At 46.5% G+C, this 17,503-nt stretch overlaps 1 protein-coding gene across 1 annotated transcript in view; it reads right to left on the bottom strand.

Moving 5' to 3' along the window:
- Positions 1-14,691, bottom strand: part of SCML4 (Scm polycomb group protein like 4) — a 48,617-nt gene extending 33,926 nt beyond the window's left edge. Inside the window, exons 1-4 of the mRNA XM_074150947.1 lie at positions 14,491-14,691; positions 6,805-6,934; positions 4,042-4,242; positions 443-637 (exon numbers count right to left, since the gene is read on the bottom strand). Of these exons, the coding sequence (XP_074007048.1) occupies positions 443-637; positions 4,042-4,242; positions 6,805-6,934; positions 14,491-14,691 (727 nt within the window). The remainder of the gene's footprint in view (positions 1-442; positions 638-4,041; positions 4,243-6,804; positions 6,935-14,490) is intronic.
- Positions 14,692-17,503: the final 2,812 nt, after the last annotated feature.

Here is a 17,503-nt window from a genome sequence, read left to right on the forward strand (position 1 = left end):
ATTTCCACACTACCTACCCTCCTGCCTGAAACTTGGAGGAACTTAGTCCCTTTGATGCTTCTACCCCAGGGCCAAGTATGGCTGAGGAGACCAAAAGTTATGGAAGATTGGACCAAAAGATTACGGAATTGATAGAAACAGGGACAATAGGATTGCACAAGCCTTGTTTCCTTAGGAAAAGAGATAAAAGAAACAGAGATAGAAAATAATAAAAAATTATTCCCATCACTGCTGTGTCTCCTCAACGCATTGGTTTTCACCTGAAAGCCTCCTCTATAGGAGGCTCACTGGAAAAAAACAATGCAAATCAGCCCTCTCCCTCCCTCTTGAAAGGTCCCACTGGGACCTGCAGTTCTCTAGCATATACAGTACAGGACCAAAAAAAGACAGATATTTCTTCAACCCTAATAAATCTGGAGCCCAAGCCGATCAAGCAGCCTACCTGCCTCCATCTGTCTGTTTTCATACACCTCTGGGCTTTCTGACACAGCGTTGTACTGCTGGAAAGGCTGGTTGCTGAAGAGATTGTCACACAGGAGGCTGCGACAGAGTTTCTTCAGGAAGCGGAGGACGTACCCGATGCTGTTCACTACCAGCAAGCTCAGGAGATGCTGCTTCCCCTCAAAAGAAGCTGTAACTGGAAAGTAAGCAGGAGCAATTCAATACCTCAGGATGCACGGCAGGAGGAGGAGTGAGAGCAGGGGAAAAGACTTCACACAAGTATTTGTATGTCTTAAAATATTTTGCATAATTGCCCCACTTGACGTGCAAAACAAACTGGAGGAGCTTAAGGAGCTGAGTTTGTGTGACCCAGATCACCTTCTCCCTGGAGTGCTGAAAGATGCCGACTAGCACAGCCAGCAGTGCGAGGATTTCTAATATATGCATCCAACTGAAAACTACTGTATGATTGGAAGGAGGCAATTATGATACCCTGGTCTAAGGAAGGGGAAAGAAAGTGATTTGCCAGTGATGGGCTATTAGGCTGACTTCAGCAATACCCACGGTTTTAAAAGATAATGGGGAGACAAGAATTAAAGACATGGCTGTGAATGAATAAAAGGTACCAGGGATGTACTGAAGAGAGGTCTACCAACTTCACCATGGATCTTTATTTACTGATTTAATTGCATTTATAGGCAACAGAAGGTTGTGGTTTATCCGGAATTCAGTAAAGTATGAGAAATCTTTCATCAAACTGGAAATGATTGCATATGAAAGGTGGGTCAGGAGATGATAACAGGCTCTGCTGGCAGGAGACCCCAAGCACTGGAGAGGAATCAGCAGCGGTCTGTGCTGGCACAAAAAGATTTTGTTGACAATGTAAGCTAGAAGGCACTATCAATGGAGAAGAGAACTGGGAGATTGGACAGAAAAGATTGGCTGATTTTGAGCTCTGCAATAATAAAAAAGGGTGGAAAAAAATACTAGAAAGTACACAGCAATCCATGATTTTTTGAGGAGGCTCAACATGACCTGATGGGAGGAGAAATGATGGGATAGGCTCACCAGATGCCCATGAGCCACCAAGGTGACACAGCAATTAAAAAGTCAGATATATTTCAAAGAGGTATTGAACAAAGCATTTCCAGGAGAGACAAGGGAGTGTCAATTCCACTATATAAAGTCCTGGTGAAACCTGAGCTGGACTGATGGGCATCATTCTGGTCATCCAGGCTCAAGAGGCGTGAATACACCCTTGACAAGGTACACAGGCAGGCCACAGCAACGTTCAGGGAACAGAAAGTTTCCCTGGGCAGTGCAGCCATCACCATCTCTGCTGCGCGAGGCTGAGGGAGGATACTTGCACTACTTCCACTAATCCAGTGATCTTCCTCACAATGCAGAGAGGACCTTAAAGAAACTATATTTCAGCCTTGCGGGATGAGAACTGCTCTCTAGACATACATCTCAGATTGAACTCGAGGGTGAGAGCAGAGCAATTAAAATTCCTGGGAAAAGCTGTCAGGGAATATATTTAGCCAAGAATCAAAAAGGGCATAGGTCCTAGGCATGAGAGAGGTGGAGGGGTCACAACAGACCTATCAGGATCTATTGTAGCAGGACACATTCAGGTGTCAACAGGCTTGCAGGGAGGAATACATTATATGGCTGCCTGAACTCCACCACCTGGTAGGTTTTTTTCCAGTCCTGCAGCCTCCAGTCACCACCTAACTAGTATAAATTGCAATATTAGGCTTATAATCTTTGGGATAACTTCAGAGATATCCTGCTGGCCTGATCTGCTGTAAGAGATCATGCTCCACAGCTGGTTGAGCATCTGTGAGGCAAGCCATGGGAAGACTGGAAACCCCATGACAAAAATCTGTCTGCACTGCTGCTGGGCTGGGAGTGAGCTGTAATCTCAGAGCCACACCAAGACTAGGAGGCCATTAACCCCTCCTTGATGACTAGAAAAGGCACCAAGTTGGGGGCAAGGTTGACCAGGTGCTTTTATCTCAGGCACCTGAAGCCGGCCCAGCTCAGAGGAACTGAGACCAAGGGGTTTGGCAGGCTTGGTGCACGTGACTCTTCTGCTTGTAATGAAAATCATATATGCAGCAGAGAATCAGACAAAAATGAAGCTTTGCACTAAATTTCTTCAGTCTCATGTTTCTGTGAACAAATCTGGATCACTCTCAGAGTATTTCTGATGTCCCTTAGGGAGGGCACACCTGTTATTAGAGAGGACAAGAGGAGAGGGAGGAAGCAGGATTTATATGCTGTACAGCAGGCCAGAGCCTGGGCTCCCAGACAAGAGGGTCCCAATGGCACAGCTGAGCTGCTTGGTCCCTGCAAAACTGATTGGACTTGCAGTCCTTGGCTTCATGTTTGTGCCTGACTCATTGGCAGCAGCTCACTGGGGAGCTTTGTTCCCATATTCCCATGCTTGTTTGACTCCCACCGCATCCCCGTGTGCTGAAACCATGTTGTGACACAAAACTCTTGCTGTGTTTAAAAGAAAAGTTCATGTTTGGTCTGAGAGCCAGGGCAGGAGACTCAGCATGGGACATGGGAGACTCATGGGGACACAGCGAGAAGTGTCACTGTGGGAAGATGAGGAGCTCCTGGGAAGTTTCCTCTGATCCCTGATTCTCTCTGATATATTGGTATAGTCCTGCTGTATGAGGAATTGTCGCAGGACTTCTGCAATTCCTACAGCTCAGAGCAGGTTTGGCTCATGAACTGCAGGCGGAGGACACACCAGGTTTTCCTTTAGAGCAGCATGTGGCGGCAACATGCGGCTTGAAGCAGGCTTGCAACGCTGCTTATCCTTGTACAGCTGCATGAAAAACTCCGCTGACAGAACTGGCCTCAGCACTGTTTCAAAGAGCGGTAAGTGCAGGACTCTGGAGCTAGCCCTATTCCTCACCTGAATCCCCGCTGCAATGCTCTTCACCGATACACTTTCATCTGACACCAAGGCAATTCCTGCAGCAGCTCATTTTACAAAGGCATAAGTGATGCTCAAAGCTGGTTGCCAGCCTGCTGATGTGAAGGGAACAGCTAGGACAGGCAGGATTGGGGACTAGCGAGTCCAGAGGAGGGCCACAAAGATGCTCAGAGGGCTGGAGCATCTCTGCTATGAAGGCAGGCTGAGAGAGTTGGGGTTGTTCAGCCTGGAGAAGGGATGGTTCCTGGGAGTCCTTATAGCAGCCTTCCAGTACCTGAAGAGGGCCTACAAGGAAAAATGGGGAGGGACTCTTTATCAGGGAGTGTAGTGATAGGATGAGGGGTAATGGTTTTAAACTGAAAGAGGGGAGATTTAGATTAGATATTAGGAAGAAATTATTTACTGTGAGGGTGGTGAGACACTGGAACAGGTTGCCCAGAGAAGCTGTGGCTGCCCCATCCCTGGAAGTGCTCAAGGCCAGGCTGGATGGGGCTCCAAGCAACCTGGTCTAGTGGGAGATGTCCCTGCCCACAGGAGGGGGGGTTGGAACTCGATGGTCTTTAAGGTCCCTTCCAACCCTAACCATTCTGTGATTCTATTTCAAGCACTTCCCAGTTGGCCACTAACCCCTTACAAAAATGCTTTACCTGACACCATCTCGCCTCCATAGCCCTGCTTGATGAGCGAGAAGACAGCCTTTTGCTGGAGCGCGCAGTCGATGCATGCCTGGACAGCCTGCTGGAGGGCCGCCGACGGTCTCTCGGGCCCAAAGTGCTCCGGCAGCTGCTGCACCTTTTTTCTGTCGAGGTACGGCCCCAGGTTCGCTTGTTTGTTGACATAAATGCAGACTGTAGAAACAAAATCCCACCATGATTAGTAAAAAATGGCCCTGAGAGTGTCCTAGTGAATGCTAGCTTTATACATTTCCATTTATTTCTTCCACCCACTGGTGAATTGCATGCCATTTGCAATGGTGTGGCCAGGCTTCCTTAACACTGACCGCCCATTGCCAAAATGAAGTGAGCTGAGTTTGGGCCTTTCCTTGGTGCCAGAGGTGAGGATAAGCTACATGCAACTAAAGAAGCTCATGGAAGCCCCTCTGTGCATGCCTGGGCTCTGCTCTCTTGCAGACTACCTCATCCGTGCAACTGGTGACAAGAAGAAATGCCCAGGGAGTGCAGGGATGACCTTACAGCAATGGGTAAACTCCAGCCCAAAGCGGTTTTGTCTCTTTATTTATTTTCTCTACGTGGTCTTAGACTGGTTTCATTGAGAAGCCCTTTGAGAAGTGCTGCTCTGAGCTGAGTTTTGGGAGTCTTCGGCTCCTTGCTGCTTCTGGCCTTAATGCCAGAATGGAGGGTTATGCTGTGCTGAGCTGCACACTGGCATGGCAGAGACTCTGGTCTTTGGGAGCTTCCTGACCCTCTCTTGTGTTCAACCCAGCACCCTGCAAACTGCATCGCCTCGAGGGAAACTGTATATCACATTCAGTGCTAAATCCCCATTTGGGACCACAGCCGTGCGACTGTGCTGCACAGGGGTTCTGCGAGGGATGCCCCAGCCTCTCCGCAGCCAAGCCCCGCGTGCCTCCTCTCATATGCTGTTGCCTGAAAAAGCAGTTTTTCTACACGCCATCAGGCCTGCCAGCAATAGCCAAAAAATCAGTGCGCTCCTCTCACTAGCATGAACTTATTTTAAGCTTGGCTGAGACTAACTGCATCTTGGAGGAAGTGGAGATAAGGCTGTGGTAACTAAGGGCGACTAAGACAGAGCCTAAAGTCAGTCTAAAGTGAGACATATTATAATAGCTGGCTGAGTGTGCTCGAGCTGTCTTCGCTCAGACAATATAACATTATCCTCTGACAGAAATCAGATATGTGACAAAAAAAACCCATCAAGCGGAGTGGAGGACATGATGACAGCTGTGTAAAGTTGGAAATAATTTACAGTTTGCATCACCATAATGAAAATCTAGTGCGACTGTCACAGCGCACTCTGCTACCCCATCTCTCACTGAGCAGCAGAAGGGGCTCAGGCAGTATATCCTGGGTAAACAGGAGGATAATAGCAATCATACTTATCATTACATAGCACTTTACACCTTCCAAGTGCCAAACAAACAAAGGGATAACACACTGAAAGACAGCAGCAGCATGCATGAATTGCAGGGGGTTGTCGGGGCGCAGCTTTCCTGGTGTGCCACTGTGCCAAACCTCACCAAATCTGCAGGAGGTGGCTTCTGCTGTGACAAGCCACTGGTTTTGTCTGGGGCTCAGCTGCAGGAGGGACTCCACAGCCTGCAGGCAGCATGCTGGGTCACTTGTTGGGGAGCCGGGGCCCCTCTGGCCCTTTTAGTACAAATAGGGAGGTAAAAGTTGACTTGAGCCTGCCTCCACCTCCTGCAAACCCTGCTCCGGTGGGAGCCTCCACACAACGTTGGGAAGGTGCTGGGAGAGCAGGTGGTGGTGGCACAAGGATGGACAGCTGTAGGTGTGAGGTGCCACATCCACACAGAGCCCAAAATGACCCACAGAGCCTCTGCAGCCACCCCAGCGATCTGATGGGGCTGGCAGACTCTGCCTCCCTGTCCCTCTCCGAAACCAGCACCAAGCATAGGTCTCAGAACAGCACTATGAAATGCCACTCAACTGATGTTTGCCAAGCGCTTTGCAGTCTTTGCATGTGAAGGGATAAATGAGAATAAAATATATTATTATCGCCATCATCACTACGTTTAGTATCATTCCGCTACCAGAGCAGATGGAAAACTTCTCCTCTGTGCATCCCAGCTAAGAAATAATGGGATTTATGTGTTGCGTTTAGATTCTAACATTATCTAATCCATTTCTCTGCTGAAACCTCTGGGTAAATCAACTGTCTTGTTGATTTTCTTCTCATTTACATCAGTTTAAAAGCATTGACCTATGTTACTTCTGGTAATATAAGCAAAAAAAAAGAACAAGGCAGTGTTTTCCCTGACTACAGTCAAAAATGACCAGGTCTGCTGCTGTGATAAGCCATAGGGGTTTATGTGCTGGTAGCCCTGTGTACAGTCAGACCATGGCTTCTCTGTCCTTTTCGCCACAGCTGTAACAGATGCTTCATGTTCACACTGGGGTTTAGCCTGGTCATTGCAACACATTTGATAGGGTAAATATAAAATGGTAGCATTAATGGGAGATTGATGTCCGCATTTCAAGAGGAATGCGTCTGTCATCTCCACTAAACTTGACACATGGCAGTCAAAATACAGTCTTGCAGGACATCTCTGTTCTTTGTCACTGGTCACCAGTCTAATCTACAAACACCCCATTTTCATGAGCTCCGCTTGTTCTGGAAAGCACAGCATCTGGCTGTCAGGCCATGGTTCCTGCTCACCCCTTGGCCAAGGAGCACTTGAGGCTGGGTACCTGTGAGAGCCTGCGGGGTGGCCGAGTTGGGTATCGTAGCTGCATCCTGGGGGATTGAACTAATATCCGGCTCTGGTGTGCTTCTTGGCGGAGAGATCGCTAAGGGAGTCATCAGGACCCGAGATTTCAGCTGCAAAAAATAACCGGTTGGGTAATGAAAGTATACACAAGATAGTCCATTTTTTTTCTGTGTATGTCACTCCCTATGAACTCCCACTCATTAGCAATCTGCTATTGCATCACTTTCTCCAGGCCAGAAGCATCCATTCTGCTCCCAGGAGGATACTGGAGCCTGATGCCTGACTGATTTGCAGCAGACAGCAATGCCTTAAGTTACGGGATGCAAATATTATGCCACCCACTGGGTAGTTATTTACACCTGAGCAAATTGGGTCTAACGCTCTAACAAATCAGCGCAATGGCATTTTACGACACATTTCGTGTGGGTGTAAACAATTCTCCACAACTCAGAAACATGGGGTCTTTAACCACATCATAATTTAGGGCCAAATTCTGCTCTTGGTTACAGGGGTGTAAATCTTGTCTAAATCCAGTGGCACCTAGAGGCTACTTTGGGCTGACACCCATGTAAATAAGCTCAGACTGTGGTCCGTAGTGGGTTATTACCAGGCAGTAAATACAAACTGCTGCACTGTTGCACCCAGCAATCTTCGTGACCTGCAGCCCGGCTTGGAGCAGTGAAACATGATGGGAATTTACGGTGCAATATCACCCCATCTTTACGCTGCTGATACCTGGCAACGTCTCACCAGTCAAGTGATGATCAGATCCTCATAATTACGAAGGGTTGACGTGATGGATGTGACCTGAAGGTACCACTGTTGCTTTTCCTTTTGCTACGAAGGGAAGCAGGGGAAAGCAGAGAGCCAAGCACACAGCTGGCTGGTTTGTATATTTACATATACTACACTGAGCTGTTCTTCTGGGAGGTGATTTTTTTGTTGTTGCTGTTTTTCACTGGCCAAAGGTAAAAATGCTGTAAGTGACAAGCACAAGAATGAAAAGGAATTTTTAGCCCTGCTAAATTTGCAGAGTATTTCTTCTCTCAGAGCTTATGCCCAAGCCAGAAATAATGTACAAAGTATGTTTTAGGCAGAAATGAAGCCAGACTGATACCTACAAACCAAACCTTGAGCAAGTCCTGGTGGAGAGTAGAAGTCATTTTGGACAAAGAGTCATGTTGTCCATGATTATGACTACAACTGTCTAAAATAATGGTCACTGTTTCAGTGTTAAAGGTAAAAACAGAAAGCTGGGGAAGGGAGGGGGAAAGCTGTTGGACTTCGTGCCATCCAAGTGAGTTTTCAATCACTAAATCTCTGGGAGTCTGGATCATTCCCCAGTTACTGGCTTATCCCAGCAAGGGGCTCATTAAGAGAGAATTCAGGGTCTCTCTTGCTTTCAGTAGCACAGTAGCCTGTGCTGGCATGGTACTCATCAAAACAAACAAAAAAGCATCTTTGTTGAGATGGGTGTAATTTTTGCCTGCCAGCTCTCCACCAAGCCCTTCCTGAACTTGCTCCTTTACGCAATCTAGCGTTTCCCTCCGAGCAGCCTCCGATAAGCCCGGATGGAAATAAGAGCTGGGTCCTCCTCTGGGCACCATCCCCTGCAGGGCTCTGTTTGGTGCCTGGGGCAGAGGCTGTGTCCCATCTGTCTCAGAAGTGCCAGACACCACCTCCACATGGTGCCACCACCATCCCTTTGAATTTAGCCTGAACAGGGAGAAAATGTTCCATAAGTGAATCTAAGACAAACTATGGATTTGACCTCCTGCTGTATGGCAGCCATAGGGTACTAGAGACCCTGAGCTGGCACCTGGCTAATGCCAGTCCTCACCTACCTGTGTTGAACTGTTTTTGTAGGGTTGTCTTGCCTTCAGATTGGCATCAGGAAAGACCAGCAGCAAAGTGCGGTCGGTTTGTTTTCCAAGCAATTAAAATAAATGGGAAGAAAACGTGGGTTTCAAAAATCAAGGTCCCCCATCCAGTTTGGGGTTTATCCCATGTGAGAAGGTGAGAAGCAGCATGTTTTGTTATTTTCTGTAGCAACACGTCAATGACTGACTTTTCTATGGTGAGGTGCACTAGCACTGTGAAACTTCGGGTAGCCCCTGTGCTAGGCTTCTGGGCTTGCTTTAGATCATACACGTATATGCATATATAATAAATGCACATATACATACGTGTATTTGTACATAGTATATACATAGATATAAAAGTACATATATTTACATAGAGATGTACATATACATACTTGTATATATATTTACATATGCATATATATAAAAATACATATATGCACTTACACAAGCACACACCTATAGAGATACTATTTAGGAGACAGCAGGCCTAAAAATTTCTGTTTCACTTGCATATTGGCTCCTTAATGTCCTTACTGGCTCACAGCCCTGTTGTCCCAAACACAGGTGCCCAAGTCCCCCCCTCCATCCTTGTGCACTGAGTGTGCACTGCCCCAGCCAGCACCATCCAGTGAAGGTGGAGATGGGACACTGCGCAGTAGGACCTCTTCTCTGCCTGTTCCCTGGTTCTCGGAGGCCCAGGCAGGTTTATGTTCAAGAGCAAATAAACAGAGGGCAAGACTTGTGTAAACTCTCTAGCTTGGAAGCCCCTTCTTGGCAATTTGCTGTTTTAGCAAACAGTTTACTGCAAACTTAATTGCAACAGTATGTCCTCTACAGCCTCTGGATACAGATAAATGCCATTTTATTAGGGGTGGCAAAGAATGTGCCTTCATTAGATCAAAATAAAACAATGCCTCATTACAGGAGACAATGCACTAGCAAACACGGTTTAAATACCTCCTGGACACTGAAACCCTGAGTAGCCCCTGAATATCAGTAAGCGTAGATCTCCAAGTATTTAATTTAAAGATGTCTTTTCTTGGACTGATTCTTCTCTATCACAAAGCCAACCCAACCAACCAGCTGACTGACTCAGAGCTTGGCAGAAGAGAGCACATATGCAGAAAAGTGAAAAAAAGCGGCGAAGAAGAGAAAAGAGAGAAAGAGAGAAAAGGAGACAGAGCAAATCTGTCAGAGCACTTTGGGAAATCCTCATGGTAAGGCATTCAAATCAGCTTTCGAATATCAAATGGCATAAGTTCTAATAGGCACAGCATGAGATATAAAAGGCAATAGTTGCTTTAAAACAAGATGTACAACCAGCCCCCCACTCTTATGGACCTCCTACCATGGAAAAGAGATCAGAGAAAGCTGATCAGAGGTTAAGGGAAGAAAGTAAGTGTGTCTACTTTGCCAAAGTCACAGTGCATTAGATGCAGAGAGAATGTGGGCTTTCGTGCTGCTGATGCCTGCTGCAGGCTTCTCTAAGTATACAGCAGCCACAGAGGACTCTGTTCAGTCCTGGAGTTTCTGTTACAGTCTGCACATCCCTGTGGAGCGGTCAGGGTTCATCTAGTTTGTATTTCTGTCATCCCACACCAAAAAGGTGAAAGAGGGGAAAGAAAATTTCCCGGATAATTGCTTTTTCCTTCTGAATAAGTACTCTGCCAGCTTGTACGATAAAATACACAGGAAGGAAACTAGATGAACAAAGATGCAAACTTCCCCTGTACTTTTCTTAAACCACTTAGATCACAGGTCCTCATCTTTATGGCAGCTAGTTCCCCTGTACTGGTTGTCCCTTGTCCTGACAAAACATTTGCTAGAAAACGCTGGGGTTCACACCGTCCCTTCGGGCCTGTGTTCTTCCAGCCAGGAGGGCAGGGGCACCTCCTGGCCATGAGAGCTTTTGCTGCTGGAGAGAAAAATCCCCTCCAGCCCCTGCAGATGTGCACACAGATGTGCACTGAGTGTCTAGTCCTGCTGTTTGGGCTTCTAATGGCTGGGCAGAAAGGTGCCATTAAACCTGCACCAGGGAAGTACAGAGCTTTGGAGTACACATTTTGGGGACCTTGGCATTACCTCTCTGTGCATGTGGCCTCAGCACGAGGCAAGTCAGGGTTCAGCTCAGTCACTGGAGCAGAGAGGGACCAGTGCTGTGATGGCAAAGGCAAAACACAGTCCAAGGTCTTTCTCACCTTTTCTTCTTGTGCCATGCAATACCTTCCACACAGCAAATGATGCAGGGGAGTCTGCACACAGCCTCCTACATCCCCTAAGTGTTTTGCAGTGAATGAGGCAGGTGACCTTAAGAGGAGTGTATACAACCTTGAAACCCAAGACTGTATCACAGGACAGGTGAATAAGCAGGGCACTGGAAGGTTGCCTGTGCAATCTCAGTCCCAGTGTGTCTGAATCCTGACTGCTTATTTGTCATCATTAATAGTGACTCCTAGGGCAGCAGGGGAACCTATACCCTGTAATGGAAATTGTCACTCCACGTGCTGTCCTGCACAGAGCAACTCTCGCTGCCCACCCTGCCCGGCAGGAGCTTGCAAGGTCCCAGCCAACTGCTCACCCCAGGCTGGGGCCACCTCCCCAGGTAGGAGCTGCTGCGGTGGCACAGGGGCGACAAAGTGCCCTTGGGCTGCTTGGATGGGGCCATTGCTTTGTTGCCCTCTGGGAGGGATGCAGTGGTCTTTGCTGCACTGCTGCCCCACTTGTCTGTTGCTCCGATGTCCTCTAACACCAGAATTCCCCCCCCGATGCTAACAAGCATTCCCTCGTACCGGCTCACTAGGCAGCTCTGCGGGGCTGCCCCTCACTTACAGCCAGAGAAATAAAACTGATCCATCTACTAAACTCCTCCCTGGCTGCCAGAACAGACTTTTTCCTAGAGATTTAGGCAGTCAAAAAGAATATTGCATTTAAGGGAAAATGTAGCATTTTACAGCAAATAGCTCCACATCAGGTACAAAACTGGTTTTGGAAAAACAGCTGATGAAATTTTATAACCAAAGCTGTGAAAAAATAAACAGGATAGTGAGGAAAAGGACTTTGCTTGGTGGTGAAGCGTGATGAAATGTCATTTTAGGAAGACACAGATATTTGTTTTAATATCAATAAAAACAGGCAATGGGTCATCTGGCTATAAAGAGCATGTGATTAAAAATATCTGTTATTCACATCTTAGTCAAAATAAATTTAAATCTAGGCTGTAAATTCCTAGTTTGCTAAAAATTCAGAAGTATTTTTCCATCTGTTCTGTAATAATTCAGCTATCTGGTTGCTATAAAGAATTTGGTCGTCTGCCATTTGGGCAGGGAGTCATTTTTTAAAATGCATTTAAGTCTCATGGTATCTGAAAGTCATACAATTAGCGAGCTAATTAAATCAAGCTAGAGTTCCCCATCAAAAAATGTAATCTTTGACTCACGCTGGGGAAGTGTTTTTAATGGAGAGGGGTTCACTTCAGCCGAGCGCAGAGCGTACAAAGGCGCCTCACAGAAAACATCACTTTGGTGTGCAAATCCTATAGCGCAAATAAACAGCGCCAGGCCAGATGCCATGGATGCTACAGCTCATGAGTGACAGAAACTTAAGCCATCGGTTATAAAAGGATGGCTTTTTACTCACCATCACTCACCGAGAAATAACATCATCCCAGATTCACTGTGGAAGGAGAGATGCCATCACCTTCCCACTGAGTCCCTGGGGACGGGGAGGAGGTGTGTGTGGCACCCAGCAGGGGGAAAAGCTTCGCTTTGGGAGGGGAGGGGGCAATGGCAATCAACTGCTCAGCCACCTGGCTCCAAAGCTCCAAAACTTGGTATTTGTTGTGTTACTGCAGCATTTTAGGAAATTAAAGTCTCCCTTTTGGGCTTTTCCTGCATACAAATACATGGTGGTTGGTGAAAGGCTTTTTTGCAGGTGGATGGGTGCATTTGGGGTGGAACAGAACATACTCCCCAACATTTTTTTTTTTTTTTTTGTCAAATTATAAATAAATTGTAAATGCAGAAGTAAGAAATGGAAATCAGCAAGAGAAGCAGGGGCAGAAGGGACGGGGTCTGCTGAAACTCTGCATAAAAGGTTATTGTGATATTTGGCAAATCACTTGATCATCTCAGGGACTCAATTTCACCACATCGCCAAAGTATTACTATCCCAGACTTGGATGGTTTTGATCTAAAGAGCCTACAAATGACCCAGCTTTATTGATCATAATTTTAATTATTACTTGTAATAAATAAAGTGAAATAAATATAATGAAAAATAAACTTGTAATAACAAGTACCTCAGGTAAAACAATTCAAGTGTTTCTGTCCCAGAGCTTTAACCTAATACTGAAGTGAAAAATAAGAAGTATTTCCCTATCTCACATTTTAAAAAACACTAGAGTATTTGCCCCAGTCTGAGCTTGGACACGCAGCTCTGTTTTGGACTATAAAATTCTGTGGTAGTCCCCAGAGGGACACCCAAGCCTGCTGTCAGGTTGGCTCTGTTTGGCCACTGCTGTTGTATCATTCACATTACCAAAGTTAGGGCTTTTCAGAAGAAATGGAAAACTGCTGCTGGAACTCTTTCTTAGCCATGCAAGGTCTGTGTTCACACACGCTGAAATGCCTTCAAAATGTGGCCCCGTAGCAGAGAGGGGTACAGATGAAGTAGGGAGAGCACGGAGAGAGGCGGGAGGAGGCAGATGAGGAGAAAGCATAAAGGGCTGAGATGCTGATGTCATCTGCAGTAGGTGCTGCACAGAGGGATGTGGAGGAATAGGGGATTCTGGAAACAGGATGCAGAGGGGTGTGAGGAGGGCTTGCCTGGAAAAGAGAGAGGAGGGAGGATGGAGGTTAGAGGATGGGAGGAAGAAGAAGGTCTGACAGAAGGTGAAAAGGAGGGAAGGGCAACGATAAGGGTAGCTCTAGACAAAGCCCAAACCCAAGGAGCTGAGACATTTGGTCCTTGTGCCCAGTGCTGACCCGGCAGCGCTGCGTGTACGGTGCCCCTAGCTGTCTGCGGACAGAGACAGAGAAAATAAAGGAGCAGTTGACTGACAACAAGACCCCTCACTACAGTGTAGCTCATTTTCACTCCCTAGAATAAATTCCCCTCCCCTCAGCACCACGGTCCCATTTTCGCCTGGGCTGAGGCGTAATGGTGGCCCTGCTCCTGCCCAGAACTGAGCCCACTGGGGGATACTGGTGGAGAACCCCAGCCCACCAGCAGCATCTGAAGGGCTTAAGGCACTCGAGGTTTCTTTCTTTCTTTAGTCCTGACTCCCCACTGGGGTCGCATTGAGAGCTGGGCATGATTTTCCTGCAAAGTGAGCAGAGAAATAATCAAAACTGCCTTTCCCTCAGTAAGTGAAATCACATTCTTTTCTAAAACATCCCTTTTTTATTCCTTTGGAAGTTAGTTTTATTTTCTGCTTTTATTCCCCATATTCCTTTCCTTTTCCTTTCATTTTGTTTAATTTCTAATCACTATTAGTGAGAGAGAAGAAAAAAGTGACAAATGAGAAACATTTCCCAGAAGGTACACAGCCATCTCACACACTGTGGGAGACAAGTTATTTTCAAACAACGCAAATTAAAATAACTGTAAACTTTAAAAAAACAGATTCCCTCTATTTTTTACTAGCTCAGGCAGAAGAGAAACCGGCTTCTTTCACTTTTTTGGCATTGCTCTGCCTAACGCACAACTTTGCCTCCGTTCCTGCATTTCACCTGAAATTCTAGGAGAAAACATATTAAACCCAGCAGGAGGTGGAGAAGGAGTGTGAAAAAACACGTATCTACCTTGTACCCGGGTTTTCTCCCTCTCTTCTTTGGGATCTTCACGACTGGCAGAGCACCGGCTGGTGCCGAGTAGAGGTTGTGAACGGCCACTTTGATGGGCGCCGGCTGCAGCGGGGGCCGCCCTCGCTTCCTCCCCGCCATTCTGGGGGACTGCATCTCCCCAGGGGCCAGGCTGGCGGGCAGGCACGGCTGGTGGCTCATCTGCCCTGGGGCTGCCAATCAACCAGAAGGAAGAGGAAAAACAAGAAAAAAAGGGAAAAAAAAAAAAAAGAGAGAGTTTTTTATTTATTTTTCAGCTTAGGTTTTTCATCCAAAGGCAGTTTTCTCATGCTGTCATTTTTCCTGTTACCATCAATCATCAAGCAGCAAGAAATACGCCATGAGTGTACACTCCTTGGTGGGATTCACCTGACCACAGCTGGCTCAGCTTCTCCAAAGCAGGACAAAAGCCTTGTCGTGCCCTTTTCTCTCCAGTGACTGTGAATACAGTACAGGGAGCTGGCTCAGGTGGCGAGGTCTCTGTCCCAGATGTCTAATAGGTGAATCCCACAACAGCCACCTTAACCCTGCATCCTGCAGAGAAGCGTGATGAAGGCACGAACTTGCACCCATCAGTCAGTGCCTGCTTTCATGGGGAGTTTGGAGTAAACGGCCTCCTGAGGACCCTGCCAACCTGATTTTTTCCCAAATTCTGTGGTTCTGCAAATCCTCCCTCACCTGGGAAGTACTTCTGATACCAAAATGGACTTCCCTCCACTTCATACACAGGAGGCAGAACTGGACCACCAAGCTGCCAGCACAAGGTAGCCACATTAGAGGAGAATTGCCAAACATTTACTCTCTGCAATTTTATAGCATCTGTTACCACGCATGTTAGTAGTGGGCTTTTGGATGCACTCCATCAAAAGCCGTTATTTCTCCACAACTCCATGCAGCTGATGAAGTTGAGCAGGGGTAATGGAGTGGAATCTGGTCCATTTTCTTCTGTCCAGGTTTTAATAAAGAAAACAAATATACAACCATACACAGAGTACCAAGGGAATATACAGCATTCTTCACAGCTTCTGACAAGGGTCACGTGCTAGCAAAGGTCAGTAAAAAAACCCAACTGCAGAAATATGTTTTCAAATGTTGGTTTGTCCAAGCATCTGCTTTCCTGCGCGTGGGCAGAATACTAGCCCCAGTCCTGCCTGCATACATTGCTAGACATAAGGGTCTAAGCAATTCTCATGCTTTTATGATAAGCCTTGCCATGGCTGATGTTTTCAATTTCATGCTCCCTCAGGCCAGTGATAAGGAAAGGCTCCCAGCTCTCCCTTCTTACAGAGCAGACTCATAGCCCTCTCAGCTACAGAGAAAAGCCTAAAGGTGTGGTCCAAGAACATCCTCTAAACTCAAAAAACATAAAGCAAGTAGAGGTTTGCTTATTACTACAAACAACTACAAATTTTTACAAAACCTACAAATGATAAAATCTACAAATTTCTCGCTAGACTGTGAGTCTCACCATTTCAGAAGCCAGTGTGATTGGACTGATCAGAGCCGACATTGCTGGAAAACGAAATCAGGGCTGCTTACTCATATAGTGGGAAGGGTACCACTTGATAGGGACCTCTGGTGACAAGTGTCTGCAACTGGTGGCTTCTCTGCTTCAAAGGCAAACTTGTTTTGCCTCATTAAAACTTTGTAAGCATGACTGACTAACAAGTGACTCAATTCTCTAGTCTTATCCAGTCAATAGTTTACACAGTCTGCTGTAGGGTAAGAAAAACAGAGAGCTGCCAATCTTACCATCCAGTAAATGCATTTATTTGCAATATATTAAAAACCGGGTTTTTTCAATAACACTAGGGCTATCTGCTCAGTTCAGACAGATCCATTACATATGGCAGGGCCAGTAGATTGACTATAAAATTTCCAGTCTTCAACACTGGCTGCCTAAAACTCTCATGCAAACACTGAAAGTCTAACATCAGATCAGAGCAAACCTGCAGTGCCTAATTTACCATATTGTCCAGGGCCGCTGTGGTTGCACTCTCCAGGGATGCTCAGCCAGCTCAGGAACCACCTGGAAGCCTGCCATGGGGCTCTGATTTTTCCCAAATAAAAGTCCCATGTGATGGCAGAGAGTATACTTTCAGGGTTAAAAGCATCAGGCTTACCACAGCAGGAGTCAAATGGAAAAGCTCTGTCTATCCTGAGCATCACCACGTTCCTTCTGTCTTCAGCAGTGTGCATTTTCCTCCCCGTAGTACTTTCTGAGGGACACCCTCAGTGTCTCTTCCACTGCCCAAAGCAAAATGTCCCCGGACTGTTAACGTTACAGGCTGGCTATGGGCAGGGAGTTCAGCAGGGAAGGGAAATACAAGGATTACATTGGATTTGGCACAAAAACCCACTATGAAAGCCTAGTGCTTCAGCATTTGCATTTTGGTCTGCTTTAAAGTCTGGCAACGCAAACAGACAAGCCCAGCTCAGGTTTGCTCCCTTACTGGGGAAGAGCAGTGGTTCCTATGGTGGGGGCCACTGGTGGCCATGAAGGTGTGAAGTATGGACCTGCATCGAACACTACACTGCATTGCCTTTACTGCACTCTCCTTTAATGGTAAAGGTAGGTGGTGCCACCTCAGAAATGGAGGGTTAACAGCTCCCAAAGCAAAAGAGCTGCTGACCTAGAGCACTTCTTTGACTGAAATGTTGCTTTCTTTTGCAGCTGGTAAGGTATGAAACACGTGGTGGTCAGGAAACACACTAAGTATTAGCAGTCATATGGTTTTTTGTCCTCTAGCTCTGTTTTTGAAACTTGTGCCACTGTGCTTTGGCAAAACCTCTTAAAAATCCTTGCCACATATGCTGACACACAGGACCCAACTGGACCATGCGCAAAATGATCTCAGTGTAACACATTTGAACTAATACAGCAAAGACAAGATAGTCAACTACAGTGTACAAGCTGTTGTTATTACACTTAATTACAAGCCCAACCGTGACTTGATTCTCCTTTCTTGTATGC

The sequence above is a fragment of the Numenius arquata genome, chromosome 7 (genome assembly GCF_964106895.1).
Source record: "Numenius arquata chromosome 7, bNumArq3.hap1.1, whole genome shotgun sequence".
In the NCBI taxonomy this organism is placed as follows: Eukaryota; Metazoa; Chordata; class Aves; order Charadriiformes; family Scolopacidae; genus Numenius; species Numenius arquata.